We start from the raw sequence: 19,871 nt of genomic DNA on the forward strand, positions 1-19,871 counted from the left end.
GACAAATCAAAATTTAAAGCTATCATATCAAATCAGAATTAAAAACTATTGCTCTGATCAAGACACTTTTAAGAGAATAAAAGCCAAAGCGACAGACTGGGAGAAAATAGTTGCAAATCACATATATGATGCCAAAGAATCTATCCAGAATATAAAAAGAACTCTGACACTCAACAATAAGAAAATAAATACCCCAATTTAAAAATGGGTGTGGGACTTCCCTGGTGGCATAGTGGTTAAGAATCCGCCTGCCAGTGCAGGGGACACGGGTTTGAGCCCTGGTCCGGGAAGATCCCACATGCTGCAGAGCAACTAAGCCTGTGCACCACAACTACTGAGCCTGTGCTCTAGAGCCCGCGAGCCACAACTACTGAGGCTGCACACCACAAATACTGAAGCCCGTGCACCTAGGGCCTGTGCTCCACAACAAGAGAAGCCACCACAATGAGAAGCCCGTGCACCGCAACGAAGAGTAGCCCCTGCTCGCCGAAACTAGAGAAAGCCCGCGCACAGCAACAAAGACACAACACAGCCAATAAATAAATAAATAAAAATAACTTTTAAAAAATGGGTGAGGAAAATATACAGATGGCAAATAAGTACATGAAAAGATACTCACTCAATGTCATTAGTTATTAGGGTAATAAAATTGAACTATTAGAAAGACCAAAATAAACTAAAATTAAAACAAAGCAAGACAAAACCTGATCATAACAATGGCTGGCAAGGATGCAGAGCAATTGGAACTCCCATATATTGCCCAAGAGAGTGTAGAATGGTCCTACCTCCCTGAAAAACAGGTAGTTTCTTATGAAGTTAGACATACACATACCCAACACCCAGCAAGTCCTCTCTAAGCACTTACCCTAAGAAAAATGAAAAACTTGTGTTAGAATATTCACTGTGGCTTATTCATAGTAGCTAAAAGCCTGGAAACAACCTGAATGTTCATCAGTGACAGAAATGGATAAAAAAAAAAATGTGGTTTATTCTCTGAATGTTACTACTCAGCAATAAGAATTAAACTCTCAACAGCATTGAGGAACATCAAGACATTCCATTGAACGAAATAAGCTGGACACACCCACAAAGACACACTGTATGATTCCATTTATATGAAGGTCAACAACAGGCAGAAAAGGCTATCGGGATAGAAATCAGAAAGGTGGTCGTCTCTGCTGTGGTGGTGAGTGGGGCAACTTGCAGAGGGGCACGAGGGAACCTTGTGGAGTGATGGAAATGTTTTAGATTCGGTTTAAGTGTTCATCACACCAGTGTATATGTTTGTCAAAACTCACTGAGCAATAAAATCTGTGCATTTTACAATACGCAAATTCAACGTCAAAAGACATTCAAGAATATTTTAAGGAAGGTGTTAGATGTGAGTGATTTACATTTTCTTCCAGGTGGCTTGGATCAATCTTAGTGCTGCTACCGAAGCTCAGTCTGCAGGATTCACCGTTCACACACCCCGGTGTCCCAGTGTTGAGCGCATAAGGGCAGAGGGGCGCCCGCCCAAGCTCCTCCCAGCCAGGCCAGCAGCACCGAGCAGCCCCACAAGCCAGCAGCACACTAGAGGCAGCATCTCTCCAATCACCTTTTCATAAACCCTGGCACCAGCTTACCCATTGGCGCGGTCAGTTTCACACACACGCCAGTTCTAAGTTATTCAGAAATTAATTCTCGTAGTTCCCACAAGAAGCAGGATTGCACAGGAAGGAAAGAACACAGATAACGGTCCAAAGTCTGGAGTTACATTCCCAGTCCACCCACTCCTGGACCCTGTGATCTTAGGCAAATCTCCTAATTTCTGATCTTTACCATGTGGTAATGACCCACAACTGCCCAGGCAATGTCTAGGCTTATGAGACAAAGATAAGAAGAGCCAGCTGTAAAATGTGAAGTTCTGTGTGAATTTACAGTATTATTACTGCTCTTTTTCTTTTTTTTGTCGCGGTACGCGGGCCTCTCACTGTTGTGGCCTCTCCCGTTGCGGAGCACAGGCTCCAGACGCGCAGGCTCAGCGGCCATGGCTCACGGGCCTAGCCGCTCCACGGCATGTGGGATCTTCCCGGACCGGGGCGTGAACCTGTGTCCCCTGCATCGGCAGGCGGACTCTCAAGCACTGCGCCACCAGGGAAGCCCCTACTGCTCTTTTATTCAATAGCCCGCCACCATATGTACACACCTTGACCTATTTTTGAAAATATTAGTATAAATTAGAACCGTTTTCACAGGTAGAGAAATTTCAACTGTTTGAGTCTGTTTCTTTTAGAAACTCTGGAGAAGCGTCAGTTCGGGTCTTCCCAAATTCTTCGTGGACCCCATCATCAGGATATATGGACTACCAAGATTCAGATGGCAAGTTTGACCTGAGCACTGGATTTTTTTTTTTTTTTTTGAGCACTGGATTTTAACCACAGACTCTTTCGTGTTCACAGTTAAAAGTAAATTTTAAAAAAATAAAAAAGTTTTTACAAAAGAAAAGAACTGAAGCCCCTGCCTGCCTCTCTCTTCTGCCTCCTATTAATGCCAGAGCCGCAAACTCACCTCAAGAGGGCAAACCCCCAGAGGCATCTCACCTGTTGGCAAAGGTCAGGGCCAAGGCCGTGGCCAGGTGAGGCATCAGCCGCAGGATCTGTGTTTGGTGCTCAATAATCTTGACCTCTTCCTTGGCTTTGGGCCCAAACTGCCTCTGGCTAGAGAGAATCAAGCAGACACAACTTTACCAAAATCCAATAGGCAACATCATCCCAAACAGCCATTTGTCTTTCAAATACTTCAGATACAGAATGCCTCAGTCTCCTAAAATGTACTTAAGATGGCAAAAGTTTCTGAAGATAGTCCAACAAAAAGCTTTTCAGCTGCTCTGGAAATTAACCTTCCCACCATGGAATATTTTTAAAGCAGGGTATCTATTTAATACGCAGAGTAATTTTTACTCCTTAACATTTATGTGGCATTTTATAGTTCCTAGTGCACTGAGATCATTAATTATTCAGCTTTACTAAGTTCCTGACATAATTACTAGGACAGGAGTGATACCCTAGAACATATTTCAAAAGGACAGTCTCAACAAGGAGGCCACACCAACCCCGGTGCTTCTGTCAGATTTGCAGGTGGGTCATTATTTTCAGCCCACCTAAATCCTCCCCTGCAGTTCCTCGTGCAAAAGGTGTTCTCCACATCCTTCCTTAAACCCCGTGCCCTGTGGACAGCACTGCCTTTCGCTCTGATGCAGCTGCGTAGGGGTGAACAGAGGTCCTCCTCAGAGCAGCTTGGAAAGTGGGGTGGGATTGCCCCCAGGCATCACCCGTGGGTTAATCTTACAGAATCCCGCGGCTGCAGAAAGCACAAGCCCCGCCTGTCTAGGTCACCCCCCTGCCCCATGCAGGCTGATGCTCTACAATCCTGGGCTTGGCAGCCTCCCTTCTGTGAACAGCTCCGATCTTAACGTCAATTTCTGAAACATTTCACACACACACGTGCACACATATGCAGACGTGCGCACACAGGTGCCCATCGTGCTAGGTTATCCAACAGGCAGGGCGAACCTGTGCTTCAGACGCCAATGAAATGAGGATGCCCATCAATCACTCAACGAGAGAGAGGAAACAGCAAATTTTTAAAAATTGTGTTTGATACTTTCTGGGTCATAATTGCATGCTTTAATGTTCTTCCTATTTGTAATTAAAAGGAGGGTACCAAGATCTTTTTAGTTCATAAAGCATCTAGAATTCACAACCTGGCCATCTCATGTGGGTGGGAGGCAGTGAGGACAGACCTAACAACAAGCACACACAGGCACACTGTGAGCGCAGGCTCGTTTTCCATGAGCATAGCTTCCCCAGACGCCATCTAACCACCCCACAGATAGTTGTCTGAGGAACATGACCCCACCCTGCCTTTGCCCATGCCCTCCGTCCATCCCAACCACAACAGGGCACAGTGCCAAAGGAGCCTGACAGTCCGTAGGAAAACCTCCCAGCTTTTTCCAGATCATCGTGAAACCAATAAAACAGTCACAGACCCAATAATGGTGTCACCATAATGTCGGGTCATTCTACAAACTCCATATGTACCCACTCTCTTAACTTGCATTTTGAAATGCTGTGTTTCTACTGGAACTTTTCCTATGGTCGTTGTGGCTAAACTCTTCTCCACCGAAACCAGCTATTGCCACATGTGATTCACTCCCCTGGGGGACATCTGCAGGCCTGCTCGGTGCCAGCATCACCCGAGGCGCAAGGCATCTCCCAAGGTCAAGAAGGCTCAGGCCTGGCCACGGAGCTCACAGCCTGAAGCTCACAGCCCAGGACACGGACGGAAGCAGCCCAGGTGGCGTGGGCAGGGAGAGCCTCGCGCATCCCTCCTTCCCATCACCCCCTCATCCCACCCTGTCGGTCACCAGTATTTCCTCCTTTGGTGCCAGAGCATCATTGCAGGAAGCATCACCCTCATGGCAACAGCAAAATAAGGGACCGATCACAGCGCCTTTTAGGTTTTGTTTTGCTGAAAAATAATGATGAGAATATACTTTGAGACAGTAACCCATCACGTTTTCTGATTTTGTGTGTGTAGTGCTGCTCTTGGCCGGCACTCAGTAGGCGCTCGATATTCACTGAGTGAATGAAAGAATTAATGAGTTTTGGCAACGAGGAAATACCAATGAAGCACCACAGAGTGGTTCACTCCGACCTCACAGAAGGTCTTTGGATGCCAGATCTGACCCCTGACCTGCCGTGCCTCAGTTCCCCAATGGAGGAACACCTTGAAATCACCCCATTTCCTCTCTGAGCCTCACGATTCAATTGGGGTGACAGGAGAGCAGAAAGAGGCCACCGAGGGTTCACACAGCTGGCCTCTCAGTGCCTTTCCCTGTGCTGATAGGGAGGACGGAGTTTAGCTAATGCATTGCCAAGCGACCAAGTGACTTCACAACAAGGATCTGCATTTCCAGGCTTTCTTGAAAACAAAGAAGATCTGGCAACGCTGGACCCCATTCCCATGATGGGATTCCCTGGAGGTCTGAGGCCGTCAACCCCTCCACTGGGGGCATGGCCGCCCCCCACGATCCCCAGAGCCCTCTCCACCCGCCGACGTTACCTGCAAGCCTGGGAGGCACTGCATTTTCAAGCCCTGCCACGGTGGATTTCTGGTTTTCATCCAGAATAAATTTACATCAGCATCCTAATTTGTTAATTAAGTTCTGTGATTACGATACACAGCCAAGCGGAGTCATTCTGTAGGAGTCTAGGAATTCATTAGGAGAACTCCTAAGGGCAAAACAGCCCTGGCAGCTCATACAGAATAAAATCCAAATGCCTCAGCTTGGCATTCAAGACCTGCTTTGGCCTTACTTGAGGGTCCCAACTGTTTCCTGCTAAGCCCCGCAGACGCCTTCCCATACTGGGCCTCTGTCCAGGCAGACTCTCTGCCTGCAGCCAACCTCACCCCTAACTACCACACGTCCTATTTTTGGTGGCTCAGCCCTCTCCTCCCACTGAGACGTCCTCCCCTCTCTGGACTCACCCCTTCAAACACCAAACTGAAGCCATCAAAGCAGGCAGCTGCTTCTGCCCAGACTGCCCCGAGCATTTCATCTGTTACTCCTCCCACATGGGAGCACTTTTCCCTTTCATGCTGGCGCTGTGTGCACCTGTATTAACCACATGTTTTGATGCGTTGCCATCTGGGCTCTTGCTGACCCTGGAGGGACTGCCCCTCCCAAGACACGCCAATTCCTTGAGGGAGCAAAGGATTACATCTTTCATTGCCAACTAGCCAATCCAGAGCCCGCATCCCTACCACCTCCTTCAGGGGCTCTTTCACTCTGGGCCACTGTTCCCCTGCCCTAATCTCCCCCTGGCCAGACCACTAGGACAGCCCCCAGGGCCCCCAAACCTGCTGAACTCATTCAAACTAGCCTAAACCAAAAAAATCCTGAACCTGCTTGGCGTGCTTATCCTGCCTCACCCACGCCTTCCCCCAGTAAAAGCTCCTGTCCTCACTCCCTCTGACTTCTGACTGTCCCTGGTGCCTCCCCAGGTGGCCCTGCATGGCATGGCATCCCTCCATCTCTTGGGAACTGCAAGTAACAAGCTATGTTTTCAGTGGCAGTGGGCTCCTGATGTGTCGTCTCCTGTCACCATACCTAAACAATTAATACAACCTATGGTTTTTTGGGGGTTTTTAATTTATTTATTTTTGGCTGCATTGGGTTTTCGTTGCTGCGTGCGGGCTTTCTCTAGTTGTGGTGAGCAGGGGCTACTCTTTGTCGCAGGCTTCTCACTGTGGTGGCTTCTCTTGTTGCACAGCACGGGCTCTAGGCACACGGGCTTCAGGAGCTGTGGCTCGCGGGCTCTGGAGCTCAGGCTCAGTAGTTGTGGCGCACGGGCTTCGTTGCTCCGCAGCATGTGGGATCTTCCCGGACAAGGGCTCGAACCCACGTCCCCTGCATTGGCAGGTGTATTCTTAAGCACTGTGCCACCAGGGAAGCTCCAACCTAGGATTTTAAAACAGCACCTGGGGCCAAGACTCACAGCTCACGGAGGGTAGGCCTGTTCTGTCTTCAGGTGCCCCAGCCTGGCCAGGTGTGAGTGGGCGGGAGAGACTGAAAGCAAGGTGACAGATGTAGTGTCCTGCCATCTCCCGGCAGCAACACACCCAACTCCTCCAGCACCCATCCCTCCACATCTCTTTGGAATGTTCGCTTGTTCATAGATGTTCTGATAAAAGCCCAACTGGCAGACACTGGAGTACTGAGTGGGAGCCAGTGGGCATTTACGACAGCGATGGAGCAACTAAGCAACTAAGATGACGAACCCACCCTGTCCTTATGCCCAACAGCCCACCCACTGCTGGCTTGGGGTTGGGTTTTTTTCAAGAAAGGAACAAATGAGTGGGCAGAAGGCAGGCAGCACCCACACTTTTTTCCCTCCCTTTCTCTGGCCCGAGACACTGATAGTTTCCCAAGCACCGAGCCAGGAGGTTCTCATGGGCTTCTCACCCTTGAAATGTGCTCTCTGGCTTCTCCAGGGGAAAATATCAATATGACACTCAAGGCTAATGACCCTTCTCCTGACCAGAGATGCTGCCAGAGTCATCCCTAAGACTGCCACCATCAATCCCCAAGCCAGTAGCCTGGTTCCAACAGAGGCATCAGAGAGAGGCGGCCTCAAGACTCTGTGCTCTGAGAGAACTTGGCCGGAGGAGGTCACCCTCTTATTTACACACTCAGGCCCCAGTCGACTTCACGGAGGGCTGGGATGGTCCAGGCCAGTCCTCTGGTTGCCAGCATCTTGGCACGCTGCCCTGAGCACAACTCACAGGACCACAATCCCTGCAGCTGGCCAGCAATTACTGCCTGCCAGACGTTTTTACTGTTCCAGTTTATGATCTATATGGACACAATATTCTTCCTGTCCTTTTCCTCCCCTGGGTTACTATTTTTCTTTAAAAACCCATGTAAAGGCTATATTTTTCTCTGTAAACATAATTTTTATTTCAGGGCCGGAAAACAGCCCCAAAGTCACTGAGCTCAAATTTTTCATGGTCTTTAAAGAGAGAAAGTGGTGTGTGTGCATCACAGTGCCCATGTGAGAGGGCTGTGAACGATGCCATTTAAAATGATAGATTTGAGAACCTACTTCTGGATTCCAGCAACTCATAAGGACTGGAGGAAACATTTATTTTGGGGTTGTTTTATTTTGTTCCCACTCAGTTTTGAACACGGCCGCTTAAAGCAACATTCGTGGAAAGTGACACAGCTATTAATCACCCACGCAGCTACTGCACGCGCAGCCTCTGGGGAGGGCCGGGCTGCCTGCCTCCCCAGCTCTCCCTCTGGTCTCTTCTCCCAAAGGAGGCCAGTGGCCTACTAAAAAGATAATTGCTTTGCGTGTTTCTTGCTCTGCAGCATCATTGCATCAGCCTGCTCTGAATGACAGTCAGTCAAAGTGGAAGGAAGAGAGTTCTGTGGCTGGGCCTCCATCCTTGATCCTGAGATTTCTGGGGGTGCAAGCCGGTTCACAGGCATCCCTGCTGCCAGAGGACAGAACTCTCCTCCTTCTCTGTCAAAGGGCTGACCTCTGTGGACAAAAGCTGAGCAGATTCCTCAGCCCCGGCCACACTCCCTGTGGCCACCTGCCCTCGTTAATATCTCAGCCACAGAGGGGATTCAGGGAGCCCGTGAGTGCCCCAGAGGTGGACCGCTGTGCCCCATTCTCACTGGCCCCAATGGAGACCCCCCAGCCTCTCAGAGAGCCCACAGCCCATCTGTCCCTAACTCTCCCCTTCTTTGGGATGTTCCTGGACAAAGAAACCCAGAGGGAAAATATGTTACAAAGCAGGATATTTTTTAAATTTTTATTATAGTTGACTTACAATGTTGCGTTAGTTTCTGCTGTACGGCGAAGTGTATCAGTTACACATATATCCACTCTTTTTTAGATTCTTTTCCCATATAGGTCATTACAGGGTATTGAGAAGAGTTCCCAAAGCAGTATATTTTAATGGCACCGGTTGGACCCAACAGATTGGGTTCAGCTGGCCGGCTAGGATGTAAAAACCTGGCTACTTATTATCCAGTAATGCGTAGAATAGACACATGACTCCCAGCCCCAAGCCTCACCAAACCCAGTCCCAACGAACCCAAGCTGGGGTCAAGTTTGGGATCACAGAAGGGGCTGGGCTGCACACAAATTTAGCTACTTTTTTTTTTTTTTAAGTTGAACATTTACTAGTTTGCCCTGGGGCTCTGACAAAGCAATCCTGCCTTAAACATCAGGTTCCACATGTGACCTCCACCATGTTTTAGGTGTCATTCCCCAAATGGACAATTTTCAGTCCATCTGTAGGAGAGATGGGAGAAGTGTATGTGTGTAGTCTATAGATAAGTGCTGCTTTAATAGTAGCCTTGGTTGTGATTAAATATGCAACATGGTCCCAAGGAAGAGCTCTCAAAGTGCCCTTCCAATCCCGCAGAGATCCCAACAATTACCTTTTGCACCTTCCAGACCCCGTTTTTTCTCCCACCCCTTAGCAGTCTTTCAATCCAACCACAGAAAAGAACAGATGAACCTCAATGGTTGTGATGGGGTGAGTGAAAATGACAATTTTAAACATGAGAATATTTCAGATACAGAAAAAATGAGGGTGCTTTGGTATCAGTGTCCAAAGGTGTATAGAAAGAGCAGGGGCCGCCACCCCAAACACACAAACACAGACACTAGAGCCCGTGTTTTCTTGGCCATAGAGTGCAGAGACAAACAGCCTTTGCTGTTACTTTTTTCCCATTCTCAAAGGTCACACCAAATCAAAACCCAGGAACATAAAGGCCCTTCCCCAACAGGAAACTCATGGGTCTAAAATCGTGACCAGTCACGGCCTGGTGGGGACTGACATTCTGCTACCCTAGGCTGCAAAGACTGTCTACCCCACCCACTAGCACTGGGAGAGCAGTGCCAAGGGCAGCAGGCTACAGAACCATAAGAGGCTGGGATCAGGCCACTTCCTCCCATCAGTGGATGGATGACCACAGTGGAGACCCCATAAGTCCTTCAGATAAAGAGACAACAGGAGGCAGAGTCTCCCTATGACCCTGTCTCCATATTTCTGTTGTGTGGGCCACTTCTGGCCAACATCATAACCCTGGGCTGTAACCACAGTGACGCTGACCTCATGTGAAGGACCAGTAGAAAGCCAGTCCTGGGTCACCTTGGATCTGAAGGTCGACCGACTCCAGCTTCTTCTCTGAGGGTTCAGTTACACCAGCAAGAAGGGTCCGACCTGACACACTGTGGCTCAAACGCCTTCACAACAAAACACAGAGAACCTGGCTACCTCTCCACTGAGTTTGTTCTTATCCTCTTCTGGAGCTTCCTGCTGCCCCCAGGAGGCCATCCTGGGGCCAAGTCAACATCACTCTATCCCAGGCATCACAGGAGGGGAGGCAGGACAAAGTGGTTAAATCCCAGGCTTTGGATCAGACAAACCTGGCTTGCATACAGACTCTGACCCCTGTCGTTTTCTCCTGGGCAAGTTACACAAACTCACTGAGCCTCGGGTGCCTCAGTCCTAAATCGGGGCTGACGATGACAGAGGGGACGAAGGGAGACATTGCCCACGCCTGACACACAGTAGGTGTTCAAGGCATGGCAGGTGTCATCACCACAGTCATTACCGTCACCCCAAGTTCCTAGGATCACCCTCTATTCTGTTCATCCTTGACCTAGGAAAGCCATTTAAAAATTTCACAAAAGAAACACTTTCTTTCACCCAAACAAAGCACTAAGCTATTCTGCATCACTAAAGCTGTTGTGAAAAGATTTTCAGGGTGAAGAGGAAAGTCTCCTCCACTCAACATTAAAGATAATGAAATTGCTGACAGAAAAGAAAACAAGCTGTCAACTAATATGTTAGAAAAAAAGTGTGTGTGTGTGTGTGTGTGTGTGTGTGTGTGTGTGTTGGAAAGCACATGAAGCTTTCGAAAAGCACCTGCCTTTCTATGTACCCAAGAACACCAGCCAGTTTTCTTCTTCCCAAATTCCAGGGAGGGACAAGGTGGACAAAATAAAGCCAGGGAAGGTGGTGCAGGCAGAGCCTTCCTTCGTATCATGTTGCCATAGAAGCAGAAGATTCTTTCCAGAGCCCATCAGCCTACCCTAGAGAGGAACCTGAATGTTATTCAGATGGCTCCCACACAAGAGATATTAATTTACTTTTCAGAATTATAGCCTTAGTAATATCTGTGAGTGACACGGTGGTTAATGTTAGTCGTCAGAACTGTGATTCCTTGAGATTTTTCTTTTAAAAAACTCACATCCTAATGAATGCAAAACAAAATTACAACGGCGGGAGACATGGAGCTATAAATTGCAGCTGAAACTCCCTGGGGTGTCCTAATGATTTCACTGTTGAATTATTTTCATACTTTTAAAAATCATCTACATGGAGAGAGAGAGATCTTCTATCAACAGCACCACTGCAGAAGCGTTGCAGAAGCCCCAGCACTTTGGTCATTAGCGTGTGGAAGCAAGAGGGCTGACCCCTTTGGAAGCCAGCCCTTCTCTCCTCTTTCCCCTCCGTACTATGGTTGGTGTAGGGTCCACGTGCATCCTGCCTGCCCAAAGAGCCAGTCAGAGCCTACTATCATCCTGGAGACACAAGCCTGACCACAGTGAGAGAAAGGAGACCTACACTGAGGCCCCAACACTCTCCAGGGTTCTCCTTCACTGAGGTTGAGCACCTGGAAATGAAAGCCAAGTGATGAAGTTCTCTTTAGGCCTGGCATCCACTTCTTAATGCTTTAGGCTGGCTTTAGACTGCTCCTGGCAATGGGACGTGCCTGAGTAGCTCAAGGGCTGGCTGCTGAATCCACTTTCCCTCTCAATCCATAGCCTTAGAAGTAAGGGTGCCTACAACGTCAGTCTTTCAATCCATAAACACGGTAGGTCTTTCCATTTATTCAGATCTTTGGTTTCTTTCATCAGCGTTTTGCAGTTTTCAGCATATAAGTGTTAAATTTGCGCCTAAGTATTTCAATTTTTACGAGCAGTTGTAAATGTTATTATTTTATATTTTAAATTCTGGTATCCTTGTGTTCACTGTATATAAAAATACAATTGCTTTCTGCGTGTTTATTTTGTATCTGGTGACCATGCTGAAACTCAGTTCTTAGTTCTAGGACTTTTGTAAATATTTGGGGATTTTCTATATAAACATTCAAGTCATCTGAATATAGAAACACTTTTATTACTTTCTTCCCAATCTATATGCTTTTCCCTTTCTTTACTGTACTAGCTACAACTTTGATCACTATGTCGAATAACAGTGGTAAGAGCAGATCTCCTTGCCTTCTCAATCTTAGGGGGAAAGCATTGTCTTTCTCCGTTAAGTATAATGTTGACTGTACAGGCACACCTTGGGATTTTGTGGGTTCAGATCTAGACCACTGAAATAAAGCAAATCACGTGAATTTTTTGGTTTCCCAGTGTATATATAAGTTAACTTTACACTACGCTGTAGTCTATTATGTGCAATAGTATTATGTCTTTAAAAATGTATATACTTTAACTTAAACAAACTTTGTTGCTAAAAAACGCCAACCATCATCAGCACCTTCAGTGAGCCGCAGTAGTAACATCAAAGGTCACCAATCACAGATCACTGTCACACATATAATAATAATGAAAAGGCTTGAAATATTGTGAGAACTGCCAAAATGTGACACAGAGACACGAAGTGAGCAAATACTGTTGGGGAAATGGTGCCCGTAGACTTCCTCAACACAGGGTTGACACAAACATTCAATTTGTAAAAAAAACTACAACATCCGCAGAGTGCAATGAAGCAAAGCACAATAAAACAAGGCATGCCTGTACGTATTTTGTAGATGCTCCTTAACAGGTTGAGCACATTTCTCATTATTCCTATTTAAATGGGAGTTTTTACCAAGAATGTATGTTGAATCTTTAAAATGCTTTTTCTGTACCAATTGATTATGATTATGTAATTCTTCTTCTTTAGCCTATTAATATGGTGGATTATATTGGCTTTTTTTTTTTTTTTGGCTGTGTTGGGTCTTTGTTGCTGCAGGCAGGCTTTCCCTAGTTGCGGCGAGCGGGGGCTACTCTTCAATGAGGTGTGCAGGCTTCTCACTGCGGTGGCTTCTTTGTTGTGGAGCACGGGGTCTAGGCATGCGGGCTTCAGTAGTTGTGGCACGTGGGCTCAGTAGTTGTGGCTTACGGGCTTAGTTGCTCTGCAGCATGTGGGATCTCCCCGGAACAGGGCTCGAACCTGTGTCCCCTGCATTGGCAAGAGGATTCTTAACCACTGCAACACCAGGGAAGCCCTACATTGATTTTTGAATATTAAACCAGCATTGCATCCTGGAATAGACCCCACTTGGCCATGGTGCATAATTCTTTTTACATGGCTAAATTCTATTTCCTAATATTTTGCTAAGGATTTTTGTGTCTACTTTTATGAGGAATATTGTTCTGTAATTTCCTTTTATTATATTGTCTTTATTTGGCTTTGCAATCAGGATGCTCCTAGCTTCATAACATGAATTTGGGAAGTGTTCCATCCTCTTCTATTTTGTAGAAGAGCTGTATATAATTACTGTTAATTCTTTAAATGTTTGGCAGAATTCTCCAATGACACCATTTGGCCTGAAGATTTTTTTAAGGGGTTTTAAATTAATTCAATTTCCTTAATAGTTATAGAGTTATTCAAATTGTCGTACATATGGGCTGAATTATAGTATTTGTTTTTGAAAGCATTGGCCCATTTCATCTAAGTTTTCAGATTTCTGTTTACAGAGTTGTTCCTAGTATTCTTTTATTACCCTTTTGATGTCTTCAGGGTCTGTAGTAATATCCCTTGCTTCATTCCTGATATTAGTAATTTGCTTTTTCTTTGACAATGTTGCTAGAGGTCTGTCAATTTTATTGATCTTTTCAAAGAACCAGCTCTTTGTTTTATTGATATTCTCTCTCTTTTTTAATCTTCTAGTTCACTGATTCTTTCTTCTTTCCCCTCCATTCTGATGCTGACACCATCCACTGAGTTTTTTATTTAGGTTATTGTATTTTTCCGTTCTAAAAGTCCATTTGGCTTTCCTTTATATCTTCCATTTCTTTGCCTAGACTTTCTATTCTTTGCCAAGACTTTCTATTTTTTCATGTTTCAAGTGTGTCTGTAATTGCTCTTTGAAGCATTTTTTTATGAGGGTTGCTTTAAACTATTTTTCAAATTATTCTAACATCTTTGTCCTTTCAGTGTTGGTATCTATGGACTACGTTTTCTCATTCAGTTTGAAATCCTCCGGATTCTTGGTATGACAAGTGATGTTTTACTGAAACAGGTACATTTTCATGTTATGTTGTGAGACTCTGGATCTTACTTAAATCCTCTGTAGTTCTCTGACATGAAAGGAGTCATTACTGACAGGTGGAGGGAGAAGTCCAAGTTCCCTACTTGGTCTGTGTTGACACCCAGTGATGGGCATGAGTTCCTCCTATTGCTGGGTAGGGGTGAGAAATCTGGCTCCCCATGTAGCCTCCACTGACCTGGTGACGGATGGAGCATCATTATTGTCGAATGGCAGTGACAGTTCTGATTTTCCACTCGGCCTCCTCTGACACCACTACAGCAGGAGGTGGGAGGAGGTACTGGGTACAGGTGGATGTCCAGGCTCCCCACCGGGTCTCTACTGGCACCCCAGGGGGTGGTGTGAATTTCCTTCTGGCATGGATGAAAGTCCCAGCTCCCTGGTTGGCCTTCTCTGACACCACTGTGGTGGCAGAGTTGGTGCAGCTTGTTATAGCGTGGGCAGAGCAGAAGTCCAGGCTTCCCACCTGGCCTTTATTGGCATGGGTAAGAGGGAACACAGCTCTTTCTGTGGTGTTTGACTAAAGTAGAGCAGTACTGCCTAAAAGTTTTCTGTCTTGCTGAGTGTCTTTTCCTAGCCCTTTGGCTAAACAAAGCAGACTTCTTTTTTTGCCTTCTTACTGGTGTTTCTGGGTTGTCAGCTTCACCAGTACCCAGTCTAGAATATATGAGTCAAAAAGAAAACAAGGGAACTCCCCACCGTGCCATCCCTTGGGTCTGGTGGTCCTAGCTGGTCTGCTTTCTTGTCTCCACCTTTCAGAGTCATTTTACGTCTGCTTTATATGTAATGTTTAGACTTCATAGTTGTTCTAAGTGGAAGGAATAGGGAGAAGTACATCTACTCCAGCTTCCCAGAAGTACATGACATATTTAGATTTGAATTTTAAGTAAGTTCATCTGGCAGAAGTGTGATAACTGATTGATAATAATTAGATTTATTTAGCTTCCACAAACATAGAGATAAGGAGAAAGAGAGAAAATCATGCATAAACGTTAATATATACTCTATGTCATAGTTCCACGCTTTAAAAAAGTTCTTAAATATGTACCACCAATTTAATGATAATCTGTCACGAATAAGGAAGATTACATGGTACATGTGTGCCAGTTACAGACACTTCAACGTCAGAAAAAATAAAATGAACAAGTATGCTTGTGACAATCAAGGGATAATGAATATCTCCAACATACATGGATATATTCGATTAGTAACATATGGAGGAGAGTTCTATATCCTGCTTTTCTGTTTACCTAATTTCATTGTATGCAATTTCGATGTCATTAAGTATTCTAGAAGTCACAATTTTAATGAGTATTTCCTCAGGGTAAATTTCTAGAGAAAATAATACTGGATGAAAAACATGTAAACCTTTTTTTAAAGCCCTTGATACACATCACCAACTCACTTTCCAGAAAGAGTATATCAATTTTATTCCTTCTCCTAGTATATACGTTTGCTCTTCCTAATGCACTTCTACCAGATCTGAGTATTATCCTTTCAAAAGTCTTTGCTAATTTAATAAAGTAAAAAGTTATCTCACTTTAACTCATCTTTCTTTGATTAGTAATAAGTTAGTTCGTTTGTTTACATGTTTATAAGCCATGGATAAGTCTTCTTAAAATTGTCTCATATCATATGCTCATTTATTTATATACTGTGATGTTACTATTTTTATTATTTATTTATAGAGGCTTTTTATGTATTATGGAAAATGAACCATTGTTAGTCATACTTGCTTAGATATTTCTCTACTGTGTCATTTGAGATATGTACATTTAAAATTTTTTGGATAATCAGTTTAACGCTTTTGCTTTGGGACTTTTTTCCCTATGAGGAATGTTTTTAAAACTATACAAAAGGACATGTCACGTTTTTCCTTCATCTATGTAATTCTGTGGTTTGTTTTAACTTTAGAGATAAGGAGAGGTGAGAGATGTAGGTCTACCCCAGTGGGATATGAAATAAATATACCAACATAGTTAACTACAGCAAGTGCCACTAGGCTGACCGGAGAAGGACCGATGAAGGTGAACAGACTCTTGTTCCTATCTGCTTAAAATAGCCATTCCCTGGTTTCAGACAATTCCCTTGATCTTCCTTCTTCCAATTGACTTGGCAGACAAGTCCTTGGTTTAACCTCTCTCCCACTTTATTCTCTAATCTGCCAGGAAATTAATGCAAGTCCTGAGCCTCCCTAAACACAGCTTTTTCCAGGCATCCTTTTTCATCTTTGATTCTGAAACTGAAATAATAAGTAAAAGCAAACTTTGCTATTCTGTTGGCATATGTGCCTTCAAGGAATATTTATTTAAGGGAAAAAAATCTCTTTGAGTGGGTCTATATTGTCATAACTACCCCTCCCAGAAAAAACTAACCACTTCATCCTCCATCTAAGGGTTTCTATCTACCCAGTTGATGGGCCTCATTTACGTCCAGCATCTGGATGTCAGGTGTTGGATGCCCACATCTGTCATCAAGGCCTAGAACACAGCAATGCAAAGTTCTCTCAGCTGGAGTTGTCCAGAGAGCTCACCATCGGTTTGCTCTTCTCAGTCACAAATGGACCTGCGTGGGACCTATCACATCTGCCAGTTTCCCAGGGCTTCATTTTAGGACATTCGTCCTTCACTACGCAGATTTCACTGCCACACTTTGCCCAGAATTATCTGCCCAGTCTGTTACCTAGCTCTAATCCTCTCCTGGGCATTCCCAAAGGGCAATGCCATCATCTGGGTCGTGACAAGCCCGTCTCATTTCTTTGTACTGATGTATCCTTCATCTGGGTCGCGACAAGCCCGTCTCATTTCTTTGTACTGATGTAGCCTTCATCTGGGTCGTGACAAGCCCGTCTCACTTCTTTGTACTGATGTATCCCTTGCACATAATTGAAAATTAGAAAGAAACTAACCCGGCAGTTGTTTGCTTTACAGAAAACATTTCCAAAATTAACCACTTATTACACCTGTGACAAAAATAATTCACCTGCTTTGTAGGGATACTGCCTGGAAATAAACTTCCACAAGGTCATTTGAGTTTTTGTGTACGATCTTAGGAGACGGAAAATTATCCAAATCGTGGGATACCAAAGAACGCAACACAAGCTGACAGCCTGGGTGAATGCATTTCAAAGAGGCTTGGGGAGGCTAGTGGAGACTGGACCAGAGAACCTGCCAGTGATCAGGAGACCAGGGTCCCCGTACCACCTCTATCAGGACTGAACCTGAGATAACAGCACACTTCTGAGCTTTGCTCAAAAGGGAAATCCAATTTTCATCCCCAGCTGGACCCCACTACTTTTGCTGACCTGCATACAATGGTACTGATACCCAAACGCTTTTCATTTAATCACTGAAAATTATCTCTAAAACAACTCTTAAAGTCTCAGGAAATTATCCTGAGGACATTAAGCAAATGGAGAAACATCTATTCAAAAAAATCTAAACTTAAATATCATTTGAACCTCATCTCCCTCCCCCCACCTCTCCCAATAGCTCAGTGTGATGGGAGCTACACTCTGGGCAAGTGCAGTCAAGAGGATGGGGATCCCCCTCCCACCACCTCCCAGTCTAGGGCTATGGCTTCATGCAGGCCACTGGCATCTCTCATTCCCTCCACCCCTTCACTCCCAGCTCCATGTTACAGAAGCTTTATTCAAGGCAGATACAGCCTAGAGGACTGCAGCTCCCTTCCCCATCCAGTCCCCATTCATAGGGCAGAAGCTCTACTCCAGACACAACAAGTCAAGAATCCTGAATCCTGAGCATCCATGACTCAGCTTGCTTCTAGGATGGAGGTCTCATGCCAGGAAGGATAAGCTAGGAGAACCAGGAGCTACCATCCCTGTCCAGGGTCCTGCTTTCAGGGGTGTCACATCAGGGGAAGCAAGTCATTGTCTCACCCCCAGCTCTGAATATTACACAGGCTCTTCTCAGGAAGAGGCAGGCCATAAGAACAGAGATCGCTGCAGCTTTCTGTAGGAAACCAGCTGTTTTTGGAACAAAGCATGCAGAAGATCGTGCCTGTGAGTGTTTTTACAAACAGTGGAGACCTTAATGGTGAGCAGCTAAGAGTTGCTGGTAGCTCTATAATTCTTTTAGCAACAAGCTTAATGTTTATTAAATTTTATTAAATCTGAATGGATTAAATATCCAATAAAAAGGCAGAGATTGCCATACCAGATTTAAAAAACAAGACTCAACAATATTCTTTCAGGACTTCCCTGGTGATGCAGTGGTTAAGAATCCACCTGCCAATGCAGGGGACACGCGTTCGAGCCTCGGTCCGGGAAGAACCCACATGCTGCGGAGCAACTAAGCCCATGTGCCACACTACTGAGCCTGCACTCTAGAGCCCGCGAGCCACAACTACTGAAGCCCGCATGCCACAACTGCTGAAGCCCATGCACCTAGAGCCCGTGCTCCGCAATAAGAGAAGCCACCACAATGAGAAGCCCGTGCACCACAACGAAGAGTAGCCCCCGCTCACTGCAACTAGGGAAGCCCATGTGCAGCAACGAAAACCCAAGGCAGCCAAATAAATAAATAAATTTATTTAGAAGAAAATAATATTCTCTCTATAAGAGATACAGTTTAGATTAAAAAATACAAATAAGTTCAAAGTAAAATGAGGTAAAAAGATATATCCTGCAAACAGCAACCATAAGAGCTGGAGTGGATAAACTAATATCAGAAAGTAGATTTTAAAAATGTTACCAGATATAAAGAGGAACATTTTATAATTGTCCTTTAGGTATCAATATCTAGATTGGAAAGGAAGAAGTAAAGCTATATCTATTTGAAGATGCCATGATTTTGTATATAGAAAATCCTAAGGAATCAACTAAAAATCTGTTAGTACTAATAAACAAGTTTAGCATGATACAAGGATACAAGATCAATATTCAAAAATTGTTGCTGAATACAAGATCAATATACAAAAATTAATTATATTTCTATACACTAGCAATAAATAATCCAAGAATAAAATTAAGAGAACAATTTCATTTATAATAGCACCAAAATCAATAAAATACTTAGGAAAAAATTTATCAAAATAAGCTTAAGACTTGCATGCTAAAAACTGTAAAATACTGTTAAAAGAAATTGAAGATATAAACAAATGGGAAGACATACCATGTTTATTAATTGGAAGGTTTAATATCATTAAGATGGCAATATTCCCCAAATTGATATACACATTCAATTAAATGCCCATCAAAATTCAAGCTTGTTTTCAGAAATTGACACATTTTCCTAAAATTCACATGGAAATAGAAGGGACCCAGAATAGCCAAAACAATCTCAAAAAAGAATAGTAATGTTATAGGACTCACACTTCCCAATTTGAATACTTACCACATAGCTACAGTAATTAGGTGTGGTACTGACATAGAATGGACATACAGATCAATGGCAAAAATTGAAAGTCCAGAAATAAATTCTTACATTTGTGGTCCATCGGTTTTTCAATAAGGTGCCAAGACAAATCAATGGTGAAAGAATAGGGTTTTTTTTTCAACCAACAGTAGTGGGACAATGGGATCTCCACACGCAAAAGAATGAAATTGTAGTCCTTTCTTACACTATACACAAAAAGTAACTGAAAATGAATCATAAACCTAAATCTAGGAGCTAAAACTATAACACTCTTAGAAGAAAGCATAGGAGTAAATCTTCATGACCTTGGTTTAGTCAGTGATTTCTTAGATATGATACCAAAAGCAAAAGCAACAAAGGAGAAACAAGAGTATCTGGACTTCATCAAAATTAAAAACTTTTGTGCTTCAAAGAGCATTATCAATAAAGTGAAAAGACAACTCAAAAAATGAGAGAAAATATTTTCTGAACATATATCTGATAAGGGAATTGTAGCCAGAGTATATAAAGAACTCTTGCAACCCATTAGTAAAAGATGAATAACTTAAAAAAAAAAAAGATGAATAACTCAATATTTTAAATGGGTAAAGAACTGAATA

The 19,871-nt window shown here is 44.2% G+C and overlaps 1 protein-coding gene across 1 annotated transcript in view; it reads right to left on the reverse strand.

Moving 5' to 3' along the window:
- ACOXL (acyl-CoA oxidase like) overlaps nucleotides 1–19,871 on the reverse strand; it is a 307,274-nt gene that overhangs the window by 150,635 nt on the left and 136,768 nt on the right. The window contains 1 exon segment of the mRNA XM_024743961.1: nucleotides 2,583–2,699. Within this exon segment, the coding sequence (XP_024599729.1) occupies nucleotides 2,583–2,699 (117 nt within the window).

This window comes from Neophocaena asiaeorientalis, unplaced genomic scaffold, assembly GCF_003031525.2.
Source record: "Neophocaena asiaeorientalis asiaeorientalis breed wild unplaced genomic scaffold, Neophocaena_asiaeorientalis_V1.1 scaffold114, whole genome shotgun sequence".
NCBI classification, from domain to species: Eukaryota; Metazoa; Chordata; class Mammalia; order Artiodactyla; family Phocoenidae; genus Neophocaena; species Neophocaena asiaeorientalis.